Source organism: Battus philenor, unplaced genomic scaffold (genome assembly GCF_028537555.1).
Source record: "Battus philenor isolate CCGP_79_NKW_IND1 unplaced genomic scaffold, ilBatPhil1.0.hap1 SCAF_19, whole genome shotgun sequence".
Taxonomy (NCBI): domain Eukaryota; kingdom Metazoa; phylum Arthropoda; class Insecta; order Lepidoptera; family Papilionidae; genus Battus; species Battus philenor.
The window spans coordinates 10832133-10859797 of NW_027181681.1; the positions used below are offsets into that span (position 1 = coordinate 10832133).

At 32.1% G+C, this 27665-nt stretch overlaps 1 protein-coding gene across 1 annotated transcript; it reads right to left on the reverse strand.

The window, feature by feature from the left end:
* Positions 1 to 726: 726 nt before the first annotated feature.
* On the reverse strand, positions 727 to 25832 carry LOC137921453 (hemocyte protein-glutamine gamma-glutamyltransferase-like). The gene is made up of 15 exons (XM_068764218.1): positions 25744 to 25832; positions 18614 to 18698; positions 17597 to 17727; positions 16921 to 17039; positions 11581 to 11713; positions 10760 to 10943; positions 9974 to 10191; positions 8696 to 8902; positions 7562 to 7781; positions 6257 to 6415; positions 5305 to 5425; positions 4516 to 4624; positions 3509 to 3669; positions 2676 to 2867; positions 727 to 911 (listed from the first exon to the last, which is right to left on the reverse strand). The coding sequence occupies exons 2-15, from the start codon at positions 18682 to 18684 to the stop codon at positions 819 to 821; spliced, it is 2118 nt and encodes a 705-aa protein (XP_068620319.1). The 5' UTR covers positions 18685 to 18698; positions 25744 to 25832; the 3' UTR covers positions 727 to 818.
* Positions 25833 to 27665: the final 1833 nt, after the last annotated feature.

The following is a 27665-nucleotide window of genomic DNA, read 5'->3' on the forward strand; positions in this document are numbered from 1 at the left end:
AAATTGTAATTTTTGGCTACTCCGAATCAAAAGGTTGGCGACCCCTGGTCTAAGACAGTGTTTCCCAACCTTGTTTGTTTTTTATATTAAAAATTTTTGTCCCCTATATAACATACATAATTTGCGGTTTTGTTTCAGAGTGATGGGTGACGTGATTAGGTAAAACAAAACCGTGTAACAGGAGTGCGGCGAGGAATGGGAGACTATGCGTAAATGTAATGTGGGTGAATGCTGTATGCTGAATGATAGAAAATATGAAAGAGAGAAATTGTGAAGAATGAGAGGGGGAAGGTGAAAGTAGGAGGGTGTATATCCCTGTCCCGAAAATAAGACGGAGAGAAATAATTAAAAAATGTGCATAATTTTTATATTAAAACGAAAGAGTTAAACTCGTGTCGAGTCCTTTTCCATATTGCCTTCCTGTGGGTTGGTAACACTGGTCTAAGGGATTTTACATTTGAAATAAAAAAAGTGTTTTTCTTTTCGCTATAAATTAACATTTACATGCACTACAAAAATATAATCTCATTAAAAAAATACAATCTCATAACGACTTAATTCTAACTTTTTATATAAATGTCACTGGTACATTGTTCCATATTTGAAAGCCAGATCTACGTTTAGAACAATATTATATGAGTATCGGTTATAATTAATAACATAGGTAAATAAACATTTTAAATGTATGCAAATAATACTAAATAATTACATTTTATATACAAAGTTACATATAAAATACATTAAGGTTAAATAAATGTACGAAATAATAAAGAATTTCGTGTCATGCAATTTACAGTTTTAAGGATTTATAAACATTATTATCCCTCGAGGACTTCAGCTGTGTTCGCTCCATTGATGTCCTTCAGTTCTGCCGATTTGAAAGTTGCAACGAAGCTTATTGCGCCCAGTTTCTGCGGATAGAATGCGTTTAAATGTATTATCATATAATTGTTCAATATCCCTCAAAACAATAAGAATGAAAGAAGAAGAAAGAAAATTTATTGTTGGCTCAGCTTGGAAGAACGATGAGAATCCAACGTAAGAAAGACGAGGAAAGTCTACGTCCAATGTGTGTTAGCAATGATGAATGGAATAGAAACGTGGTTTCAATACGGGACACATTGGCAAGCACGCATTCACATAACGAGACATGAAGAAGCATATGCTTACTTCATCGAATCAGGAATGGGGAGAACCGTAGATGAACGAAAGTGAGGGTTACGTAGCAGGCAGAACAGACTGCCGCAGAGCCTTAAGGTTGTGGAGTCAAAACTACAGACAAGGTCCAACTTGTCTTATTAGGGGAGAGTAGGGTAATGAGAGTCAGTGGGTAATGAGAATCACCCGCACATCCACAAAACAGTACACGAGAGCGACTCGTAAATGAGGTCCTCTACCCTGCCCTGGCCCCCAGGCGCTGCCTCGAAAGTCTCGCACCAGTTGGCGCCCGCACTTCTGAGATATGGCAGTATTTTGTTTTTTCGCTCCACTGATCTAATTTTTCGTCAATGTAAATTAAAAGGTAAGTGTCGAATAATTTGCAGTATACGATTAAGACATTCACACGTGCTTAGTTAGACATTCAAAATTGTGATGTGCAGTTCTTAGCGTGTTAATATGTTACAGTTTTATTTTCATTCATTTTTTTCTAATTTGTATAGAAGTGGGTAATGAGAGTCGGGTGACTCCCATTTCCCACGAATGATCATGTATCAAAAGAATCATAATCACCAGTTCCGAGCACATCAAAAGAATTTCATCCCATAGTACCGAGCACACCAAAACAGTCAGTGTCTGCGATTAACCCATCAGATCCTAGCACTTCAAGTCAAATTACATTGCATGATTTAATCAAGTTACCAGAGAAGACACGTATTATTAATACAAGACAATGCCGAAAAAAACAACATGCAACACTTTTAACTTCAACGCCATTGAAAGAAAACCTTGTAGAAAAAGAAAATAAGAAAGAAAAGAAAAAAGGAGAAACACAGAAAGAAAATAAGAAATGGAAAGGTAAAGGTCAGGGAAAAAAAGTAAAGTGGTGAAGAAGACTCATGAAAAGGTAAAGCGTCAAATACTTCAAGAATCGAATGAAACCTCTGTATCTGATGTTGGTACTAACGATTTGTGCCAGCATGATGAGGATGATGAGCTAAAAGATGTGGTAAACAAGTGCCCAGTATGCAACGATTTCGGCAGAAACAATGAGATATGGTTCAGATGTACCTCATGTGGTCTATGGGCTCACTCGGAATGCACCGGGTGGGACTCAGCTCAAGGTTATGTCTGTGATATGTGCTAGATTTTCATTGACTCTGATTGCCCCCAGGGTGACCACCATTACCCGCATATCGGTGCAATGGGAGTCAAATCTGTTTTTTTTTTAAACTTGAATAATTTTCAAAGTTGATTGCCAAAGTGATTGAAACTGATCTCAATTAATAGTATATTAGTTATATTATATTTAAAGGCGGTTGCAATAAATATTTTGTTTTATAATTAATTTTTATTTGATTTCTCGCTTAAGTGACCCCCATTACCCTGTTTTACCCTATATATTTATGGGGGAGGCCAATGTATAACTAACTTTTTTCGTAGCCTGTACGTTAACAGTTTTTCGATAGGCATGAATCTTTATATTTATGGAGTGTTTTAACGTGGCAACTACATACCTTGGGCTGAACTGGTAACTCTGCCGTGACGAGACCATGTGGTGCAGCATCAGGGGCGGCGACTTTGAACGTACGTCCAGCGATGCCAGACGACGTCAGCCGAAACTCGCATCCCGTGAGAGCTTTACCCAGGGGGTTCACAAAGGATAATACCACCACGCCAGGCTGGTCCAAGATCAGATCATCGTTGAACTGCAAATAACAATATTGCCATATTATGACAAATTCAAATTAAGATACGAAACGCGAGCTTATTTTCACACTTTAAACAACCCATTGTGTTTTGAATCGATGTTATCAAAACAATTTTTTACTGTCTGTTTTATTTAAAACTTCCGTGAAGATAACCAATATAAATTAAAAATAAAGACCTGTTTTTATTTGTAGAGGTTTATCATTTTGGCCAAATTTGTTTTCATGTTTTCTTAAATACGAGAAAAAAAATTATATAGGCCGTTTCGAAATTAGTGTAAACTCTGAAGGGGTGAATATATACCTCATTTGACAGCAAAAATCTTTGAAGCTTTTACACCATTTCTTAATTAAACTGCATAAAGTGAACACTCTGGCACATGTTTTATTTTTTTATTTTTTATATCGGAATGAGACACGCAAATAACTTCTGGCAGTAAAAAGTCTGCAGAGACTATTTTACAATTATTGGGTAATTTATTATCGTTGCAACCGTTGCTTTTTGGATAGAGTGTGTCATATATTAATTTAAAAAAATAGAGGTATGCATTCAATCCTTTAACTATTTTACTTCTACTATTAATTATATCCTGTGTGACTTAGTGTCCTTTTGCAAATATAAAACGCACAGACGTTCTTACCTTGATATTAATGTTAGGTTTGAGGACTTGGAAGTCGTCGTCGTCGGCCCACGACTGTTTGCTTTCATCGACAATCGCCATAGCCGATATCTTCATGTTGCAGTACTCAACCAGTTTTGGCATATAGTCATCCGCCTTCACTAGAATGCTCACTTGCTCGCCTGGTATTTTAAAAAGTTTCATAAACATATGTTATTAAAGTATATATATATTTATATATATATATATATATATATATATATATATATATTTATATATATTAACAAAAATATAGAAATATTAAACGACAAAACAAATAAATGATGATGTCGCTAGTGGGTCAAAAACTTGACACTTCGGCAATATGTGTGTCGATAATAAATCTGTCGGCTATATGTCCTCGACTAAAAATAATAGAAACAAACTATTACGCATCAATTTCAAATCGTACAGAGGTAGCCCACCCTATTCCCGGAAAACAATGTTACAAGTAATTCATACTTAGTGCATTTAATGTACTGGATCGCCACTGGACAAATTATGATCGCCAAACGTGGCGATCATGATTTGTTCCTCCCATATCATATATATATTTGGAAGAGGCAAATGCCTTGCAGTGAGTTTCTATGTACTGAAACGACATCAATTTCATGTTTACATCATCATCACCATTTAAACCATGGGGCGTCTACTGCTGAACATTGGCCTCCATGTTAGATTTACAATAGGACCATTAGAAAGCGTTCTATATCCAGTTTTTCAGCGACCTTAACAAGGTCCAAGCGGCCATTTGTATTTCGCGCTACGCTCCAACTTCAGAATCCACTTTACTATGGTGGTTGTTTTCAATCATCTTTTTACGACGTCTCTTTGGACAGCTAAATATACTTTTTGAATTTCATTTACTATTTAAGCATTTACGCCATCGTAAATAACACAATATGTATTATCTATTAGTATATATAATTTTGGAGGAGAATCTGAAAAAAAAAATCAGTTATTATTAGAGATTACAAAAAAAAACTTACGTTTTCCAGGGCCCACGTATAATTTTCCTTCTACCTTCTTTACGAGTTCCGATTTAACACCGTTATAGAACACGCTCGTTGCGGAAAGCGCCGCCTTTATGTTACGACCCTGAATAGCGAGAGATGAAATATTATCCTAATGAATTATATTATATTAGCCAGCATGTGTTTTGGCCCATAGGGCAGAAGAGTAAGACAGTAACAATCGATTGTTCGGTTTTGTAAAGCGTTGTCTTAACCCCACAGTTCTCTGACAGATTGTTAATTGTGATAGAAGTGCCAAATCAAATGCCTGGTAATATACTATATCTTTTGAACATTTAGTTATATTTCAAAATATTAAGTAAATTCCTTTTTCGGTTCCTTTATTTTGCATTAAAATTTGTTTATGAAATAATGTTTATTATTAATAAAGTTTTGTAAATTATTAATATAAGTGTTACTTTATCTGTGGTCCGCCAAAAATGTATTTGTAATTTGAATTTGAATATGAATTTTTTCATTATATGTATTGAAAATTTTTTTACTGTATTTCATTAAAATTTCTTAATGATTTCTTCTTAAAACCTATCATTTAAGTTCTTGAAGTGAACAATTTTTTAATGAAAAAAATATTATACAAATTAAATAAGTGGCTAGAGATGGCATAAGATTTCTGGAAAGACTAAAGTGAGGCTTGGCTCAAAAAAATTTGAAAGACACTTATCTAGACGGATAACAAAACTATTAATTTTGTTATTCAAATAAATTGTGTTTTCAGTTTTTTAAAACAAATATTGTCTTTCTAACCTCATTGGCGGTGTTTTCAATGTCGACGGTGATCCTGAAATCTCTGCCGATCGGCACTGTGTCGATGTCACGAAGCTTGAACGTTATGTCGTTACTGAGATTGCCAGCTATCGCGTAGTACCTGACGAATGAGAGAAAACAGTTGTAATAAATATCCTGAAACTATTGTATATTATCGAATCACATTGGAGTTCAAATAATGTTGTCGCTGCCACTTGAACCTTCAAATTCTATCGACTAACCCGCGAGTATTGATCGATGCCAATATAATCATTTCGTTCCTACGGAACCATAACAAAAGCGTCGCACAGTTATGGGAACTTTTGATGATTTTAATTAAAAAAATAACATTTACGGTCACTGTTTAATTAACGTTCATTTTACTCTTACTTTTATTTATGTCATTTATGTTTTTTAATTGTGGTTTTACATGATGATAGATTTGTATATTTAAACAGAATTGATTATTAATAATATCCACACAACATAAGGTCCTATTGTGTATCGCTCGTAGTATGTAATAAGGTGTACGGAATCTTCCAAACGTACAGTTATCTCCGAGGCTGTACCAAAGCATGTTCCAGAGGTTGGCAAAGAACATTTTGTGTTACCGTCCTTCGGGTTCGCTTTAAGAACTCTAGCCACTGCAATGTACTATACCATGACCGTCATAGGACCGTAAGAGGATCGTAGAACAGAAGAAGAGTTATTCTTTAGGTAGAAAATGTATGACACTATGTGAACTGGTCCGTTTTGTCATTGACTCACACCATCGCATATCGGATCTTTGACATTGTATGTGTAAATGTCATCAAAGGGGAGAATACGGGAACAGGCAGTTTTAATTTTCCATTCATTATCTCACCAGCAGGACCTATTGGAAATATATGGGGGAGGCCTACGTCTAGTAGTTGTAGATGTTCTTTAAGTAAAATGATGAAGATGATCTCACCTCTTAGCCCTCTCAGAATATCGTACTCCATTCATGAGCGCCAATCTCTCGGATGCCGTGCCCTCCCTGTGCTTGTACTCGGCGGTGATGTCTTGCCGATCTTCATCACCCAGCGGGTCGAACACGAAGGGTTTCTTCGTGAGTACCATACGCCCGATGCTATAGTGAATGTAAATATTTAATAATTGACTTTATATACATTTATTTCTTATACACTAGCAAATGACGGCTTATTGTGCCCGTTTTGACGATTAACAAAGATATTAATTACTATGAAGTATATCGACATTCTATATGTTTGATTTAAATGTAATTTATTAAGGAGTCTTTAATTAACAATACAGCAAAATCAATTACTGAGAAATAAACATATTCGAATATTAAATTTTAATCAAAATACGTCATGAGCAGGTCGCCAGAAGAATCCAATTTGATAGTAATTAGAATCAGATTCAGCCCTATTGAAATAGCATCCTTCAACTTACAACTATGAGAATCCAAACGATCCGTACACTTTGAAGAATCCATCAACTGTAACGATTTTTCTTGGTGATTACTTTGACAATATTCTTAACACAATAGTAGGATAATTCATTGTCAATTTTTATTTTAAACTAAAAAACCTTTCACACTATAATTAGATTTTTTCGGTTTGTTTATATAAGCGTTTTTAATTTTATTTTATTATTATTAGGATCGATGTTCCTCAGAGATTAACGTTCGTGACTTTGTTTTACATTAACGTTTGTTATTTCCGTGGTTTTTTTGGTCACGTTTTTTCATGTTTAAGTAAAAAAATATGTCTCTTAATATATCACAACCACTTCCTGATCCCTACTCCATATTGCTTTCCTCAGATTGTTCGCCAGGATTTATGTGGCAGTTGCCGTATTCGCTAAATCGATGAATCCTGCGATCACGTCTTGATTCTCGTCCGTGTAATACACGCGCGAGTTCGTGTGACGTGATATCGCTACCACCGCATGATGGACACATTGTTATACAGCCTGAGTATATGTTTGTTCGATCGACTTTTTAAATCTATATCATGATAATTTAGAGACATTATACTGGAATGAATACTGTACACATTAGCTCACAAAATGATAACTTATTACATGAAGTGTAAATTTTTTTTTAAATTCCTCAAAACTTCCTAAACGTCCAAAATCTCTATAAAAGCGCTTCGGCCAGACTTCATACTCAACTGTTTTCTCAGGAATTTACTGACTGACTGGATGATTTGCTCGATGAAGTTCCGCAACGAGAGCCAAATGGCTTGACTAGTGACAGACTATTACTTACTGGTAGTTATTCGTGTCGACCATGGCGAACCCTGTCTCCGAATCAGGGTCCTGCCTCCATCGCATCAAATCCGCGTTGACTGAAGCCAGCATGAACTCCACGTCGTAACCCAATCCGATGACTCCTTGCTTGATAGCTTCTAACGGTGCCGGGCCGCACTGGTAGAGTCCGGATGAGGTTTCTTGAGGAGTTGCGTCGATCGCTTGCCAGCCTCCGTAACCTTAATTAAAAATGATATCAGTTGTCAGTAAATTAACTGATCCGCGGCGGAAACTCGAAGTGTCCAGGTGTTGGAGGTTGTAGCGAGTTTCACAGAAAATACAAAGAAAAAAATGTATATTGTTTCGAAGAGCTTTTCCTAGGCCACCTTCGAAGCGTCAAAACATTGATATTAAATACTCTTTAATATATATTAATACATAGTGTCATATGCTACATACTACTGCCAGGATTGGAATGTTGATTCAACTGAGAAGGACCAGGCAAGGCATTCGATAATTACTCTTTTAACTTATCAATCAAGGGCGGCTCTAGCACGTGTAGCGCCCGTGTGTAATGAAACCATAGCGCCCCCTAGGCTTGACCCCTCCCCCTGCGACTTAAACTATTAACTTTGCTGTCGTAACAAGAAAGTTTTTTCATATTCCAACAAGCTATTATATAAGTAGGTATAGCTTACGTTATGGTATTAGTTACGACAATTCTTCTTATGACGGCAGAATAACATTCATTGTTTTTATGCCTGTAGCACATCTCTGTTGCGAAACTAAGCGGCGAACTGCAATAGTTCATGTTTCGTCTTGTGTTTTCAGTTTTATGGTCAGCGAAATGTATCGAATTTCTGTTTCGCTGCTTATAGAAATGGTTCTAACACATGGGTGTTGTACCATGATGGTCCAAGACGATGCTATTCGGCGGCGGCACCAGTGTGCATTGCACACCCATAGGTTAAGTCGCTCCCGTTGTCAATAGTTGTTTTCGGTTAGATTTCTCACTCTCTCTTGAATTTGTACATGAAGTATATTAATATTAGAATGCTCAGAAGAGAGAAAAGGGAACTGTATATAATCACGCAATAGTTATTATGACTATGTCAGCTCTATCAAGATCATATGACAAAGTCCTTATTCGTACCTGGGGGCAGATCAGGACGCGCCATCCAAACATCGTTCCACACGTGGTAGTTCCAGATTGAGTCAGCGCCCTCTGGGTTGTTGGGATCATAATCCAATTCCTCCATGGTCTCGGTGTAATATTTGTCCACCGTCAGCGAGCTGTTGGCGTCGTGGGCTGATACCAGGTTTGATACCACGCGAGAAGGAATACCTAACGCTCGGCAGACTGTTGGGAAGATGATGTTTATATTAACGCATTAAATATAATAAAAATATTTATACACTTCTAGTTGAATTTAAAACTGTGTTTAACTCATTTGCTGTCAATAAATCTATGGTACATACTAGATATAGTTTCAGAAATAATAAATAACGTGATGATAATACGGTTAGATAGAGCGGTTTCAAAATTCAGATTTTTTTTTTGGCCCCTGCTATTAGGGGCCTCTCGTACCCCTAACTTTTTGGGATCAGGGACTTTATATTAATTTTTTTTTTCAGTCTTTTCTTTATTTATCACTCTCTTTCACACGTCACAATATCTTTCATTCTTTACTTTTGTCCTTCACAATATCTTTTTCAAAATTCAGATTACTACATATTAAAATTATTGGTTTCTATCTGTCTCTGCAGAAAGTATGCAATGTCTGTACTGTCAGAAGTTTTCCTTACGTCGCATTCGAATAAAACAAATAAATTAATATAACATATTTCAAAGTCATTGTTTTATTTATCGTTGTAATGCGAAATAAATAGAATAACTTTTGTGAGCGATAAATATTTAAAGATTCGACTGTTAGACCATAATATAAATTTGCATCGCGTCAACTGTCAAAGATGCGAAGTTACAAGCGATCTTACAAACGAACACAGTTCACAGTCGGGAGTACAAAGTCTGTTGAGAATGCTCGTGTGTTATAAATAAAGGTCACTTTATCTCAATGAGAAAAATGTACTAATTTTTTATTGTCCGTGCCGACATATATAAGAGCGGAAACATTAAAAATTAACAAGTCAATTACGACGTAAGCGATGTCACAGGTTATCACGAAATGTAAACTAAATAATTGTTGTATCCTCAATAATATTGAGTGATGAATTTAATTAACCTTATTAATGGCCATCTTTTTTGCACACACTCACATACACACACATATATTATATATATATACATATATTACATATATAAATGAACTTCATAGGGGTGATCTCATTAAATATTGTACATCGATAACCAATCAGCCTGTTTTATTTTATTTCACCAAATAATACTATATATTTTGAAATTGGGACTTACCCGTGGTGACCACACCGGCGAAAACCCAGCATTGTCCATAAGGCACCTCCTGTTGAGTTTCCAGGTACTGAGCCAGGATGTCCACGGACCCGGTCCACTCCGAAGGCGCAGTACCATCTTCATACTCTCCGTCCCAACGTCCCACGAGGACTCCGGCGTCGTCGTTGGAATTGACGATGCGAGAAATAACACGCGCCATTTTCACTGGATCACCACGTCTGATAAAAAAAAATTATACATATACCGAGATTCTTAAAATCCAGAAGAACCACACTTGTAAGAGAGGAAATAGAAAAGGTTCATCTATCCATATTGTCATGCATTAAGGATCCAGAAATAAAAACAAATTATATCGCAGAAAATAAACAGAAGTGCTATATTTAAAAAAAATGCCAAGGAACGTTTTTGTTCAAAGAGTGACAACATCTTTAAATGACTTTACATAAGATAGAATAACTTAGGAATGGTGTATTCGTATCCATGCTATTTCAATGTTTATTAAATTATGTAATTGTAATATATTTTAAAACAAACATAGCCTTATTCAGTTTTTTTCGCCTGTTCTTCTCAGGTGCAAAGCCTTAGACATTTTATACCACCGGTAGACTGAACTTGACGTCAACAAAAGAATAAATCTATCGTGTTTTGAATAAAGAATTTCTAAATTTGAATTGAAATCATGATGACCAATAGCCCAGAAATCATATATTCTTTTAAAATAGGATGTACCATTTTTATGTACAGAAAAGGCATTTTTCCTAATTATCTTCATTCCATTATACTTACTGTTGGAATGGCATTTCAGCTCTGTCTAACATGAACATACAGGCAGGAAGTACCGCGGCGTCGAACTGTCCAAAGAACCAAGGTTTCCCACGCGTGGTCTTAATTGGACCTACCCACACTTTGCCCACGTCATTTAGAACGTACTCTTGCAACTGTGGACAATCTTCCATGTATGTCTGGTCGTCTGTGAAATATATTTTAATGTCAGAAACAACATTTTTCTCTTAAACATTATCGGGTTCTAGAAAGTATTTCAATATTTTTTTAATAAAAAAAGCAGTGAAACCTCTTTAGTTATATCTGCTGTTTGTTTCCGACTAGTTTTATAATAAAACAGATGTTATTTTATAAAGAACGACATAAAAGCATATACATATATAATTTTTTAATACTATTTCTCTCTCTCTCTCTCTCTCTGTCTCTCTTTTTAGACGCTTACTGCAATGCATAGATAGGCCTTGCAGACTCAACGACGGATACGATGACCTGTTTTGCGCTGTTCGCATTACTACCCGATTTTTTCCTTTAATAACTAAAGACATGATAAAACTATAAAATTTTGAGAATTGACATTGACGGTTTTGATTTTAATTTGTTTATATGGTTTCAAATGAAAATGTAAATGTGGGCAGATCATTTAATAACCGCTTTATTTTAATAGATTGAAATAACATGAAACATACAATCAAATAGAAAACTTGTAATTGATTGAAATAGTAGGATATATTGTCATTTTAGAGAAATAATGAAAATTACCTCTGGAATGAAAATAGCTATGATCTTTTTATCTGACAAATCGGTTTTTAAAGAGAAACACTTACCAGGGTTCCATGGATTAAAGAGAATGTATATATCCTGATCGAAGTCGTAGATTTCCCTGGCGGAAGAACTCTTCAGTCTTGTTACTACACGGAGTGCCCAGGATCCCACAGGCAGGGTTATTGGTGTGGATACCTAGAATAAAATAGATATTTCGTCATCATTATCATTTTAGTCGAAGGACTTTAGTCGTAAGAAAAAGACCAATATTTAGCCACTTCCGGACATGCAGTGGTAGTCGTGCAACATAGTGCATCGCCCACCAGTCCGCTGATAAATGTGTATGCGGCAAACATTGCGAATTACACAACTGTCACTGTCAAATCACTCAACACGTGTTTCACCCCACCACGGGCCATCTTCAGGAGTTATGTTACACCGATTAGTGCCAAACACAGAGACTTTAGTCGTTTCAGACCTTATACACCTACTTCAAGGGATAGGCCTCACATAAATATATCTATTATATGTAGGGTATCTATGTATATATATTGGCGATCGCAGTGTGGTATCATATTGCCCACACTCTAGAAACTTGTTTGTGAGTAGACTAGTGACAATCCCATATAATTAATGCTTAAGGTGCGCATTATATGAGATTGAATTCGGGAAATCGAACTCAGTACCTACAATCGTAAGTCAAAGTGTTGGACAATTTCAATTAGATTTCCAACAGGATCAGTTACAAGCGGCTTGCACCTGCTTTCTTATGAACCTAATAAGGTATTTCGTCTACTTTGATGGGACATCCTACTCTACGCGTAAAGTCCAGCGACCATCTCTTGTCATGTATTTATTTATTACGTAAATATTGGATTTTAGGAGACGTCAGCACAAATTTTTACAAATATGGAAATCGGAAGAATGATTGACGGGAAACGATGTTATATATTAAAGGTATTGGAATTCCGAATTTAAAAATTTATCTTCGAAAACTCAAAGCTATTAGGGTAACAGATGTCTATTCGTGTTCTTTTTTATGTATCGATTTGCGAGAATATCAATGTGAAAAATTTTCCCTCTCACAGAATTTTCATATCGATTTTTTTGCACAATTTGCAGTTAAATTAATTGAAAAATTATTAAAAAAAAACTATAATAAATGATAAATTATATTATAGTTTAGCCTACAATACATATATATTTATATACGATATAATAGTACGAACTTCAATAACGTAGCATAAACTCAGCTCTTTACTTTTAAGTTTTCAATATAATATTCGTAAAATAATTTGTAATGTTTGGTATTTTGTCCATTTTTAAAAAATAATTATCAATTATTTATGATTATTAAAGAACGTGACGTTGTTAATAATTTTGCGTTGTTAAATTCCATGAATACAAAATATAATATTATGTAAATGTTGTAGAATCAATGGATTTTCCACAAACAAACGTGTTTATAACCTCATTCGTGAATAAAAAAAAACTTAAATCACTCGTCATTTATTATTGCTTTCAATAAAAACTATTATGTATTAGAAGAATAAAAACAAGAAATTAAATATTGAAGAATCAATTTTGCGGTAATTTATAATCAATATTAATATTGCATCGTCTGCACGGCCGCCATCTTGACCTTGACAAGCTAGAATTTATTTTACGACTTTTTAAATCATTTAATGCTCTTGCCAATCGAGTACAATTAGAATACTAAGTTTAAAAACAAAATATATGTACATATGTAATTGCATAGAGGTCAAGCTGACTGTTGAGGTAAAATCCAAATGCGTAACTATGTTTACCTGTTTTATTTTTTAAATTCTTTGACGTTTTGTGGAAACTTATATTATCTACTTTTATATGAAAATATTTTTAATCGTAGATTTTATTTGAGAATACGTTACATATTAGTATATGAAACGTTACCTATTCTTGTCAATTATTTATACAGTAAAATCTTCTTATTTGCGATTCTTTCATTCGTGTTTTCAATGTTCGCAGATTAAAAATGCGACCTAATGCCTGTATTCACATATCTAATCAGTATATACATAACAATAAAAGGATTGAAATAGATATCAAACCATTGTTTAAGGCTTAAGATAATTAGTCAAAATGTTCAGAAAGATAACTAGGAACGTATCCCCTCTATAATCCCATATAAATTACCTTTTAATATTCAAGGTTTCTGTATTCGTGTCATATTTATGAAACATATATCTCGCAAATAAAGAGTTTTTACTGTATATAACAAGTTATAATCGAAAAAAAAATCCAGAGATTATTAATATATACCGTTAAAAATTAAATTAATATGATATACAATTTTTTTACGTAAAAAATTTAAAATATTAATTGTTTTGATAGTGAAATTAATGTTTATTGACTTTTAAATCTCAATATTTTTTACATATTATGTACAGATAACACTATAATTTCTCTTCAGAATTTATTGTATAATTAAGCTCTGTTTGTATTGACAGTCTGCCAGAAGTTATTGTCCTGTCGAATATCATTAAAAAAAAATATTGCAACATACCTTAGTGTCAAAATTATTTTATACAAAATTTTTGTATATATATATAAAAACTTTAAAACATTTACTATAAACTAAGCGATTACTCCTTTAAAGTTTACACCTAAAACAAAACATTCTATATATAGACTGCGGATTTGACAGTTACCAATAAAGTCCGCAATTTTGACAGTTCTGTTTGAAATTCGAATTGATTATTCATAGCTAACACAGGTCTAGTCAGGCATATTATGAATTTAAAAAACTTCAATGCGTAGTATTGTGTTTGCTTTGTTAATCCATCTATGTTGCGCCTATCTAAAAATTTTTACGACATTTTTAGCGATCAAAGGCCGCCTATTTGAATTAAATCCGCCTTTTGCGTTATAAAACAAAAGGTAACCCAAATATTTATTAAAATAAATATATTATCATTAATAAATCAAGACAATCATCGATTATAATTGTGTAAATTATCATTATTTTTTATACAAACCTAATAGAAACTTTACCATTTATATAACATTTAATACTCTATGGTTTTCATTATGGCGGCGCCTTTAAAAATAAAAAACCTAGCCAGCCTACTTTACAATTAAGTACGTGTTATATTAATGAATTACAATCGAATATAATTCTGAATAATAATGACTTCCTTTATTTAAACGTCGGAAGGCTTAAGAAGTAATGCGGCAAGTTTTGAATCATATCAAAGCTATAATTGAAAACGTGTACAGCATTTTTATTTATACTGGAATGTCGAAATTCACGACGCGTGACCCAATAACCTGTTACCTTAGTAATTTATGTTCATAAATTTTAAATTTATTTATGTACTATAATATTTAACAGTATTTCCGTCTGTCTATATTAGATGTTGATTCGTTTTGTACTACAAAGAATATTGAAAAAAATCTGTTTAAAGAATATTTTATAGCTATGAATTTAGTTTCATCTATCAAAAGTAAGTTTTTACTTAAATTTTACGGTATTCTTTTAATCTAAATATAAATTTATTTTATTTTTTGAGAAAATCACATCCGAAGTAGATGCACCAAAATGCAATTAATCACGATTATTTAGAACAAGTAAAACTTGTGATGTGACCTACTTATTTAAGACGTATATAGCACACACATGCACACATATATATAAATATATACATATAGCTTTTAACGAAACTTGGACGGCGATATACCAAACACATGAAGACCAGGCGATTTAGAGTCAAGATCTTTGTACATTCTGCTTATTCTAACTAATGGAGAATTTAGATCTGGTGTTGGTATTACCATATTTATCTACAGAAGCTTATTGACAAATTTATTTCATTTTATTTTTTCTCTTTTCATAACTTGCTAAGTTGTAATTAGTCTGTAAGCTTTCTTAATATTAAAAAATAACATAAAATGTATTATTTCACTGTATAAGTGTAACCTCAGTAAGAATGTGTTTTCTTCAAAATATGTAACAGGGTGCAGTCCACTACGCCGGGAGTAAAGTGAATTGATGAATGTCACGTATATTTCTGGTTTGAAAACAATAGTAATAGAATAAAAAAAACAATACATCGGCGTGACCGCAAGTGCAGCGTAGTACCTACAAGGTAGACAGATGACCTTGCGAAGGTCGTCGGAAGAGGCTTGATGTAGGTTGTGGTCAACCTACCTGATCCTATTGGAAATCTATAAGGGGAGACCACTATTGCCAGAAATAGGCCTTAGTCAAAGATTTACAAACGGACCTACAAAGCTTTCTATGCTGCTATTTGTACTCCAGGACCTTAACTCCTTGGCAGCAGACCTCTGTGCGGAATGTGTGGCTTGCACTTCAACGTGGTAACCCGCTGGACTATAGCGGGGACTTTCTTCTTTTCTTTCTTTCTTGCCACGTTTGGCAGATTAGATGGCGATCAAGGTGTGATATTATGGTACGCAGAGGACGCTGTCTCCCATTCTCTTGAAGCTTGTTTGCAAGCATAGGCAATTCTATATAATTAATGCACAAAGTGTGAATTTTATAAGTTTGTACCGCGAACTGAACCCGCGTTTTCTATCGCAAGTCTAAGTCTCGTATACACTTACTATACTTTAATTAAACTTAACAAACGTAAAAGTACATTTTAAGTAATGTCATAACTTTAGGATAACAGATGTATAAATATGTACACGAAAATATATAATTTTAATTTGTAAAATCCTTGATCTTGACCTTTTGATGCGGGAAGGCAAGCAATCGTTAAGCATAATTAAGTTTTCAAAGCACGCCTAGTTCCTTATTTTGTTCTATATCAAAGTGCAACTCGTTTGACATTTGTAAAGTTGCAGTACGCGGTAGATTTGTTTCGTGTCATTTGAACTGATAAGAATAACATTCGTGTATATTTTTTAAGCTTTTTAGATTTATGGAGATAAATTCTTTGTTCGCGTTTTTCATGTGTGTTTAAAATAATGACATAATGTGTTATATTTTAAAATAAATTTACGTATTTCACATATAAATCTTTTATATCTAAACTAGTGAAAATACTAAATGTGCTTCAATAGTTAAGTAACTTAAATTAATGTATTGTAAGTGTAGTTTGAATCAGGAATGAGAAGATCTGTAAACAATTGAAAGGCGATGTTGGGTACTGCCAATTGGCAGTTCGAAGTGGCAGTGGTCAGGTCATATAGCGAGCAGATGGCCGTTGCTTGAGGTTTATGGTGGGAGGCCACAGACCGGCAAATGCAACACTAGACTTCCTTCCATTAGATAGAAAAAGGACCTTGTTATTTCGTCGGAATACGGATTTGGATTTTACAAAATTGCTCTCATCAGAGGCGTTGGGACATTAAGTTTGCTCTGCGGGGGACAGCAAGTACAAGATAATAACACTTACCTCAAATGAGATTGTATCACCCTGTATGTCCAAGATCTTAGCGCACCATGAATGTTTGTCTGGTATCGCATCTCTGTGAAGAAATATAGCGCCTTGTGTGTCCATTTGGGGTTTGTCTCCTGTCGAAATAAACTTTATTTTAATACCTTGTTACGATTTTTTAACTTCAGTATATATAACACAACTTCTAATAATTAAACACTATTAGTAGCTATACTTAATAATAGAATACAAGACATGTAGAGCGACTATTTTTACTTCTCCGATTTATTCCAATATTTACCAGAAATCTATTATAAATATAATATATCAAATTTATGACCTTCATTTCGGGTTTTAATTTTATTTTCTTAATTAGTAATTGCATTATTTCTTTGAAAATAATCAATACTATTGTTTTTAATTGAATTTTCTCGTAATATCAAGATTGAATTAAATTAATTAGACGTTAAAAAAGGTTTCGCGCCCCTGTCTGTACATTAAAATATCCACACTCAGTAACGATAAAATCGTGTATGTTTATAAATATAACTTAATAATACAATATAACTGTTTATGACAGAGATGTTATAAAAAAGTTAAACTAAATCAATTGCTTTTAAAAAGATTATAGCTTGAATAACTGCGGAATAAAGAGTTTGAGATTGAAACAAATGGAATATATAGTTATAAATACCCAATGTGAAGATTAGCTGAACAATGTCTTCATTATCGTCGAAGGGTCTGGTGAAACGCACCACACCGTTGAAGGGCTGTCCACGTCTCACAATAGTTACTGAGGGATTTTCTTCGTTCACTACTTCGAATCTGTTTAAAGAATAATTTCAAACTTTTTATACTGACTTCATCGTTATTTACTTGTATATTTGACTCTATGAGTTTTTTCAAGAAGTCAGTTTCCGAACGAAATGAATTTGCGAGATAATCAAAGGTAAAAACTTCCTTCTGCACTAGAGATTCAGTTTTAGATTAATGTTAAGGTAACTTTTAATTTCTTAAAGTACAAAAACTATTTGTATTTTTAATCACACTACATAATCTCAATGATCATAGTTCAGTGGTAGCGTAGCGGACGAGGACTGAGATATGCGATCGTGTATCGCGGGTTCGATTACCGAGATACAATCTTACTTAATTCACACTTTGTACATTAATTATATAGGATTGCAACTGTTTATGAACAAGTTTCCAGAGGAAGGGCAGCAGTGTCATCTGCGTACCAGAATACCACACTACAATCGCTACTCCGACTAAAAAGGGTGGCGATTGTCGTATACTCTCCCATAGCTACCTTTAATGGAGGCCTATGTCCTGCAGTAGGCTTCTATAGGTTGAAACGATTGTAAATACATAGCTTGAAAACCTTATTTTACAATCTAATACTAAGTAAAATTTGTTATCAGAGATAGTGTATTTCTAGTACGTCCATTTAAAATTCAAAAAAAATGTTTTAAAAACTTTCGAGAATTTTGTGAAAAATTATTTATTTATTTATAAAAAGCCATTTGTGATACCTTCGTTCATCATCAGATTGTAATCATCATCACATTTTACATATTTGTGATGACATTTTTACCCATCATGAAACTAACAAAACACGCGACGAGAAATCGGATTCTTTCACAAAAGGTTGTTAATTTCCCTACCCGCATCATTATAAGTAACAAAACCTTAAACACGTTACATTACTCACTTCATTGTGTTATGCGTTTGCGCATTCTCCTTCGGGTAGAAATGTACAACGTCCACTGTCAATGGTTCCATTTTGTCAGAGATATCTGAAATAGAGAATATTATTTAATAATATAGTAAATGTAACTGATATTTATATTACTAACTAAAACATGTATTTTTGCTGGTATGTTAGTATATATCATAACAGCTCTCAGAGCTCTAGCCAAGAACGGCTGATCCTTGCAACAATGCGACAAACACTGTTGCGACCAGTCCAACGTAAAGAAGTATTTTGTGCATAAATTAGATTTATACTAAATTTATTTGGAAATAAAATAACTTGTCAATCTTAAGGAATAGAATATAAATGTGCCAAATGCCTTCTAATAAAAAATAGATGGCACATATACAAACTAGATAATACAAATAAGATACGAAAATACAATAAATTTTTAGTTGTATAAAATACAATAAAGATAGAATATAACAGTTTTAAGGTGCTTTAAGGCTCTCTATTCTAGTAACGGAGCGCTAATATTGTGTATTAGAAATATAAAAAGAAACAAGTCGTTTAGATAAAACAAGAAAAACGAAAAAGAATTAACAATAATTTTGTAAAAAGAAATAAGTACTGAAAAAACTTTTTACTCATTTAAACGGAATCTAAAAGCGATAGAAAGATTACTATTAATATTTCAATTGTAAAATGAGGAATGGAAATAAAAGGCTTTATTAAAAATGTATATTTCCAAACTACAGTCTTTTCTAGGTATAAAACTTGACTCAAGATTTTTTACATTCACAAGAAGCAAAGTATCATCTAGTTGTTACATAAACCTGCTAATATATTAATAAGATAAAAAGACATTCTTTAGGTTTATAACACCGAGATAAAATCTTGTAAGAATTCTGTATTCTGTTCGGAATTCTTTATTACCTGACATTATTATTTCTGCGTCGGCTAAACGAACCGAAGTTAATATTTACGATCCTTTGCAATTATCTGAACACGTCGATCGTATGATGCTTATTTACCTCCTATGAGATTTATACAGCTGTTAATACAAAACCTTTGTTTGTATAAATCGTAGGTTCCCAACCTTTAATTTCAACTGAATTCAACAGCTGGATATAAGCCTCTCCTGAATATTTCCAATAAGATCGATAGAAAACAGCCTGCAACGTACGCTTTGTGATGACTTTAACAAGATCATCAGTCTACCTGTTTCTTGTTTCTCCCGTTATGTGGCTTGCCTATTGTCACTTTAAATTGCTAATTCAATAGGCTCGGTCACTTTACAATCGCCTTTACTAGTAACATAATCCTACGTTATTAACTCTCTTTATTTATTATTATCAATATATACTAATTTAATGTACATTTATTTAGAGAAAGGTTTTATGAAGAAAAATATATTACAGAACAGTCGATATAAATATAAATATTTATTAATAAATGTATATGTGTTTGTATATGTATGTACGATTTGGTATGTCTATGAGACTATTAATAAATTAATAAAATGGCGATGTACTGTTTAACATTGAAAATACACCGTCGTCAAAAATAATATCTTTTCTATACTAAAAAACGCAAAACAGATTTCTTCAACTGATAAGGATTTTGATATAGCTTTTATAGTGCAAGCAGCCAAGGTATGGAACAGCCTCCAACTAACTATAACTTAGGTTTGCCTGTAGTCGTTAAAAAAATGATTCTTGATAGTTGGTTATTTTTTAATTTTTTCTTCAGTTTGACGTCGATCAAAATCAAATAAAACCGTGTTAAAATATAACTCAATAAAACCTGTCGTTTCCCATAGAACGATTATATAAAAGTTATAAAAATAAATACAAACAGATTATTTTTAAAACTATTGCTAAGTATATAATTAAAAAATCGATAAATAATGTGATTGCTCTAAAAACACTGTATTGTTTTTACCAGAGAGTATCACATAATTAATTTTTTTTGTTAATTCTTTAACTGCAACGGTACGTTAACTTTTGACATTACGAAGTCTGTTGATATAGCAAGTAAAAATATATATTTCATACCAAATGGACTATTATAAAAATGTGATAGTAATCCTAATTTTGTAAATACTTAAATTTAATATTTATTATAAATAGTAGTATAATTAAAATACTTTTGAAATGTCAAAAAGGTTTACGACAGATGTACGTAAATATAAAAAATAAAAAGAGAATCATAAAAAGAATGACGGGTTCTGTGTAATTGTTCTTATCTATTGCTAATTAGAAAACAGGTTTTAACTAAAATAATAATTATCAAATACGTTCTTTTAATTTTAATTCAAAACAGTAAACATGAAATAAACAAAATGTCAATGCATTCATAATTGCAATAAGTGATTATTTTTTAGCATAATTAAATAATTTCATAGATGAAATATAAACTAGTTTGCTAAATTATGTACAGAAGAACTTGCAGTATTAAAATTTTGAGCAATATTTTATTTTTTGTCTTTTATCATTATCTATAATCTCATGTCTTCTACATGTTTAGTACATGACGTACACACACACACACACACACACACATATATATTTACATATATATATATATATATATATGTATTTCTGTGGACATTACCGAAAAACCGGTTGATTTTTACCGTTCCAGCGTTGAAAATTTATATACTAGATGGCAAAAGGTAAAATAAATATATATTATTAAAATAAAAATTATACATGTTATTGTTTATAAAGTAGAGAAGTGAATGTATGGCTAATTTGTTGTCAATTAGTATTGGGCTGACCGGAAAGTAATGTCGTTTCTGTAAACATATTCTACAGAAAAACCAAATGATTTTTACCGCTCTGGCATTGAAAATTTGTAAACTAGATAGCAAAAGGTTGTTTACAACGAAGGTGAATATATTGTTGATTAGAAATAGAAACTTGTTAAAAATGCAGTCGTGTGAATTTAACTAAATGAAGCGACATTACATTCCGGTCCCCCTAATATATATTCAGACACTACAGTTCAGGTCAAGTAAAAAAATGTTTATTTTAATTTCTTCTTTAAAAAAAGCACATATTGTGTTTGTTTTTTTTTTTATAATTTTACTTTGAATATTTTAAGTGTTATAATTGTATATACTTGTTTAAACAGAAGTTGCCCAGTAGATGACTGAGAGTAAATCGCTAGTCGCGGGTTCAATTCCCAGGGTACGATCTCATATTATAGACACTATGGATTAATTATATAGGACTTTCACTGCTTACAAACAAGTTTCCAGAAGAAGGGTAGCAGCTTCCTCTTTGTACCATAATACCACACTGCGATCGCCAACCCGCTTAGCGTGTGGTGATTATATGTGGGTATATCATCCCCTAGATATATGTGGGAGGGGAGGGGGGTCAATGTCTTTCAGTGGGCGTCTATGTGCAAAGACGACTATAGTATATATATCGGTGCCATTGTTCGATGACTTTTAACCGTTTTATTTGTTTTTCAGGTTCTAATATAAACATTCAAATTTAATATAACTTACACTATTGCCAAACGATTTTCAAACAATGTATTTTACCATGGTATTTGCAATATTATTTACAAAACGTATTTACTATTTGCGTCGCAATACATTTCCGTTTTAGTGACACTAAAATATACATTAACGTTACATATTGTATTAATGTACAGTGTAAGAAACATAAATAACGTTCTAAATTACAAGAGGGTTATACAAATAATACGTGGATATTGAAGGAATGTTTAGTATTAGATCATCTAGTGTTTAGGTGCAAACGATTTATTTTTAACTCGGTCTCGGTGAAGCGATGATCTAAGTCGTAATGCGCTAGCGGATCATTGACTGCAGATTAAACGCAAAAGAACAACACTGATAAGTTTCAAAATGAATATCGATTAAATTTATTAATATATCGATACCATTATTCACTTGTATCATAAGTACAATGCTAGAAGAGCGCGATTGGACAGAAATAGAATAGAAAATATTAATGTTTTTTTTGCAGATTCGATCATCACACAAAATTTTTCGTCTCAGTGGCATATATTTTATGCCATTATTAATAGAACATATTATAGCTCGCATACGTGGTTTCATCAAGATGGTGCCACACCTCACAGGGCTAGAGAAACTATAGCGCTTGTTCGTGATTTCTTCCCTGAAAAATTTATGAGTTATTTTAGTGAAATCCCCTGGGGAAACGGAAGGGCCATAACTCCATGGGTTTTTTATGGGAATATCTGAAGGTAAAATCTACGAAACGAAACCAGTGAACATAGCAGCGGTTAAAAATATTACAATGTACACATCTGCAGCGAATAGCACAAAATACCGACACCAAGACTATGCTTGACATCAGGCATTTAGACAACATAATTTTAAAAAAAATATAATCCGTTTAATTTTCTTTTTCAAATTTTTATTTAAATAAATATTTAGTTAAGGTAATTCTATTTCATTTTAAGTTTAAATACAAATTCTGCTAACTGCTAATAACTATATAAAAATGAATAAATAAATAACTATATAAAAAAAACCCATTCATATAAAGGTAAAAGAAACGGTCTTATCGCGCAAGACGATCTCTACCAGACAACCTTTAGATGGAGATGAGAGACCATGTAAGTAATATATTAAAACATATGAAACATATTTTATAGCATCGTGTATGTATTTAACGAAACAAATACATTATAATATATGAGTTTTATCTACCAAGCATTAAAATTTAAAAATATTTAATAATTGCATTGTTTTCATATTTTCGATTTATTTATATTAACTACTTTTGTACGTAATGAGAGGAACACTAGAAGAGCATAATTTGAAGGAGTCTATAATAAAATTGAACACATCTATAAGTACATACTTCAAATTTAAATAAAGCTCCGCTGGTTTAAAACACGTCCTCATCTGAGGAGAATTTACCGCAAATCCGGTTTATTGGAATACCTTTTGAAATTTTATCAAATGCTTAATAAAGTATTTGAGGATAATACATTACGTAGTGTTAAAAAAATATTTTATTCTATTGTAGAATATTTTACGAGTTTATTTTTAAAACTGTTCAAACTTATTGTATAATATTGTTTCTAAATTACATATATAAGAGAAAGATTTCATGGAGCCTAGAATAAAGTTATCGCAATTTCTTTATTTTTAATTCTTATATACATGCATATCATTTTACACTTTAGGGCGTTATAGTAATAAATTTGCAAGATATTTTATCAAAATAATTTCCTCTATATTATTAATACATTATTCAACTTTAAAGAAAGCTAAGTGAAAAGAATTCACAATAAATCAAATTGGATTTTTATTTATGATCACTCTCTCAAAGGTTCCTAATGGAAACGTTAAATCAATTCATTTATAAAATGTTCTATCGCTCAAAAACAATTTACAGTTAGTATATTTTTGAGCAGTGTTAGCTCAGTGATAGAGGACAGTAAAGTTTGCTATCATAGGTCGCCAGTTCGATTCTCGAGATATTACCTTATATAACTCATACTTTGTACATTAATTATATAGGGTTGTCACTTCTTACAAATAAGTTTCCAGAGGATAGGCAGGAGCGTCCTCTGCGTACCAGAATACCACACTGTAATCACCAACTCTCCTGCCAATCGTGGTGATTATGGTATATCTCCAGATATGTTTGGGGTAAGCCTATCTCTTATAGTAAGTGTCTATAGGCTGGACGATGATATTTTTTTTCAATCGATTTGGTCTTTGAAACCTCGATTTTATAAATATGTTGTAAGTTTTCGATAGAAGAATGTAATTAATATTCTATATTTTTTTCTTTCGATTTATTTAGATTTACACTGTATTATTGGTAATAAACATTTTTTTAATGATTTTATAGCTAGATATATTTTATGTCAAAAGAAAATTTAAAAAAAGATGTTTATGGATGTATTAGAACAAAAAAAAAATTGTGTTTCATTAAACATAAAAATCAAAAAAATTATCACAATGCTATTTTCTTTGTTTGTAAGTAAAATATATTACATATACAGGTTGATTGGTTACAGGTGTAAAAACTTTAAAAGAATGAAAGCTCGTTTGTTAGCAAAAAGCTTTCATACTTTAACACTTATTTACAATCAATTTGTATAAAATTATCACCCAGAAACTCCATTGGTATGCGATGAGCTAATAACTTTTAAAATTACTGTTTCCAAAGACAGATAATAAACATTAATTAATTTTAATATGTATCGACATGAATTTTTAAAACTCTTTTTTATTATATTATCATATCATTGATTTTGGAATAGGGATATATCCAATTAAGGCTTTTATACCTAATCTATAACCCTGTATAAATAAATAGGTTAATTCTACATTATTAAATGTTCCCACATATTTTTCAATTATGATTATATATATGTAAGAATCGTTTTACATAGTTTATTTTACTTAATATTCTTATCGATTTGACTAAATAATTTGCTTAAGTAAATTCAAACTGTTTTATTTTTGTTAAAAACATACTATTGCACATATAAGTACTAATTATATTATCTGCAAGCTTATCATAAATTAAACTGTCCAATATTAACTACAATGTACTACAATTTTATTCGTAAATAAAATTGTAAATATTAAATAATGAAATCATTTGAGAGAATGTGTGTAAATATAATTCGTATTATTTACGATGCCAACTGTTGTATATGTAAACACTAAAAAAACCGGGTTTGAATTTGTAGCAAGCTTTTGAAACATTGCCTATTCGGAACCCTCATGGCTGTTTGTTTTAAGCTTAAGAATGCTATTATAAGGGACCTCGGTTTGATTCTAGTCTATAAAATTGGACATTATGGCATTCTCCAATCATGATTTATACGAAATATCACTAAAATGATCCAAAGAGGATATAACGTAAGTAAAAAATTTAAACTGTCATATTATATTCTACTTTGAATTATTTAATTCAATTTTAATAATTATTCTCGATAAGTGCGAGAACGTCTGATTTGACCAAAAAATGCGATAAGTGCTCCCCTATAATCCTATCGGTCCGCTTGTAAAAAAAATTAAAAAATCGGGTTTCAATATTAAAATTGAAAAAATAAAATATAAATATTAAAGTAATTTAAATGTTAATTAAACTTAATTAAAAAGTTATAATAATTACCTTAGAGTCAGTCGAAAATCACTGAACACACACAGAACAACACCGTTCGTAAACTAAAGCGATAGAGACAAACTTTATGTAGGTGCGCACACGCTACACTGACTACGATTTTCGGATCGGGCAGAGTATATCTTCAGTTGCGGCCGGTGGCGCCGTACAGGTAGGGTGACCACAAATATTTAAATTTTCGGACAAATAATATTTAACATTTTAATTTTCTTATCAATTATAGTTAGGTACGTTATGCGTTAGTCATTAAAGATGATTACAAAAAAGAAAGTGTTTTTAATTTAAATTTCTCACTTGTGAATATATACATATATAAATATTAACCAGCTTTTTGCATTTATTTCCTTTCGTACCTTATAACTATAGTAATGTGCAAGAGAAATTTTTAGTATAATATCGTCTTCTTTTCAGCAGTCAGAAGACTACTACAAGCAATAGGCTTCTACCAGAAATCGCCACGTTGAGCCTCCTGAAACCTTAAATATGTCGGTGGTCCACTTTGTAGGGGGAGGAGAGCAAGTTTCGCCGCGTCTACCGGTTTCTGGTCCCCACTCGAGAACATTTTGGCCCCAACAGACATCGGTTCGGAGCAATTCTTCGAGCCACGTCAGTTATATTGATTCTTCTGCGGAACTTCTCAGCATCGCAGCGAACTATTATTTAATTAATCTGTAATTGTGCCATTTTAATACATTTGCTTATCGTCTGGTTTTTAAAAAAAAAAATATTCTTAAGAATACTTTTAGTCATCCTAAATCCTAACGTAATCAAAAAGTAAATGATTATAAAAAAAGTATACTTAACTGTTCGCCTTTTTCATCTGATTTATTTTTGTCCTGTTGACGTACAGTAAACAGTTAATGAACAGTTAAATAAATCGAAACTAAAATGTACAAACATATGTTGTAACATCTACTGTTTATATTACATAGTTAAAGTTCTTGTATCTCTAAGATAGGCAAATATAAAAGAATTAAATTACTATAAATATGATATTGCTATACAGATCTATACTGTATGATTAGATATAAACCTAAAATCTTTATAAAAGTAAATATGTAGTACACACTATCTAAAAATCAATAGTTAAAAACAATAAATAACGCAAAGGTAATATTGTAAGAAAAAGCTTTAATAAGATTTGTATTATCACGTATTAAATTTAATTATTATTCATAATCTGTACACATTTTATTGTCAAGTGTTATTAGTCTTTCGCATTATAATTAAGTTTAAAAGTGATCACTTTATAAGTAGTGATTAGAAATAGGTGTGATTTAAAGTTTTTTGCCAAAAAAACAAGCTATATACCAATCAACCTGTAAAGCTTTGTAAATATTAAAAATAAAAATTAAAACTTACTTTATAGGCACAATACAACTGGCAGTCTGAAGCAATTGGCATTGTGATACTTAAAAAAAAGAAAAAAAAACTATTCGTGATATGTACATTTTTAAATAAACTTATTTATCTTTTATTTACATAGAATTGATTGACGAATGCGCTAACAAATTATAGATATCAAGAGACATTTTAAATATCAAAAATAAATTTATTATCAGTTGTTTATAGTTGGAGTATTAAATAAATGTGGTCGTATATAGGACATATTACAAATCGTTGACGTCTAGTTTAAATGGAATTTCTCCATTTTTAGAAGCGCAACTCACGTATTGTGAATCATGTGAAATAAATTTTGCGACTAACCGATGATTTTACTCTGTGGTATTGCTTACAATATTGGTGATATTTACTATAAATATAAATACTAACTTCAATTAACTTTTTTTTTATATTCGGGAATGTTTTATGCCATTACTGTGTAAGACTTTGACAGTTTTAAGCGATTTAAAAAAGGAGCTTTAAAAAAATTTCGCTGCTCTCAAGTGTAATGCTACTTGAAGTGTAGTCTA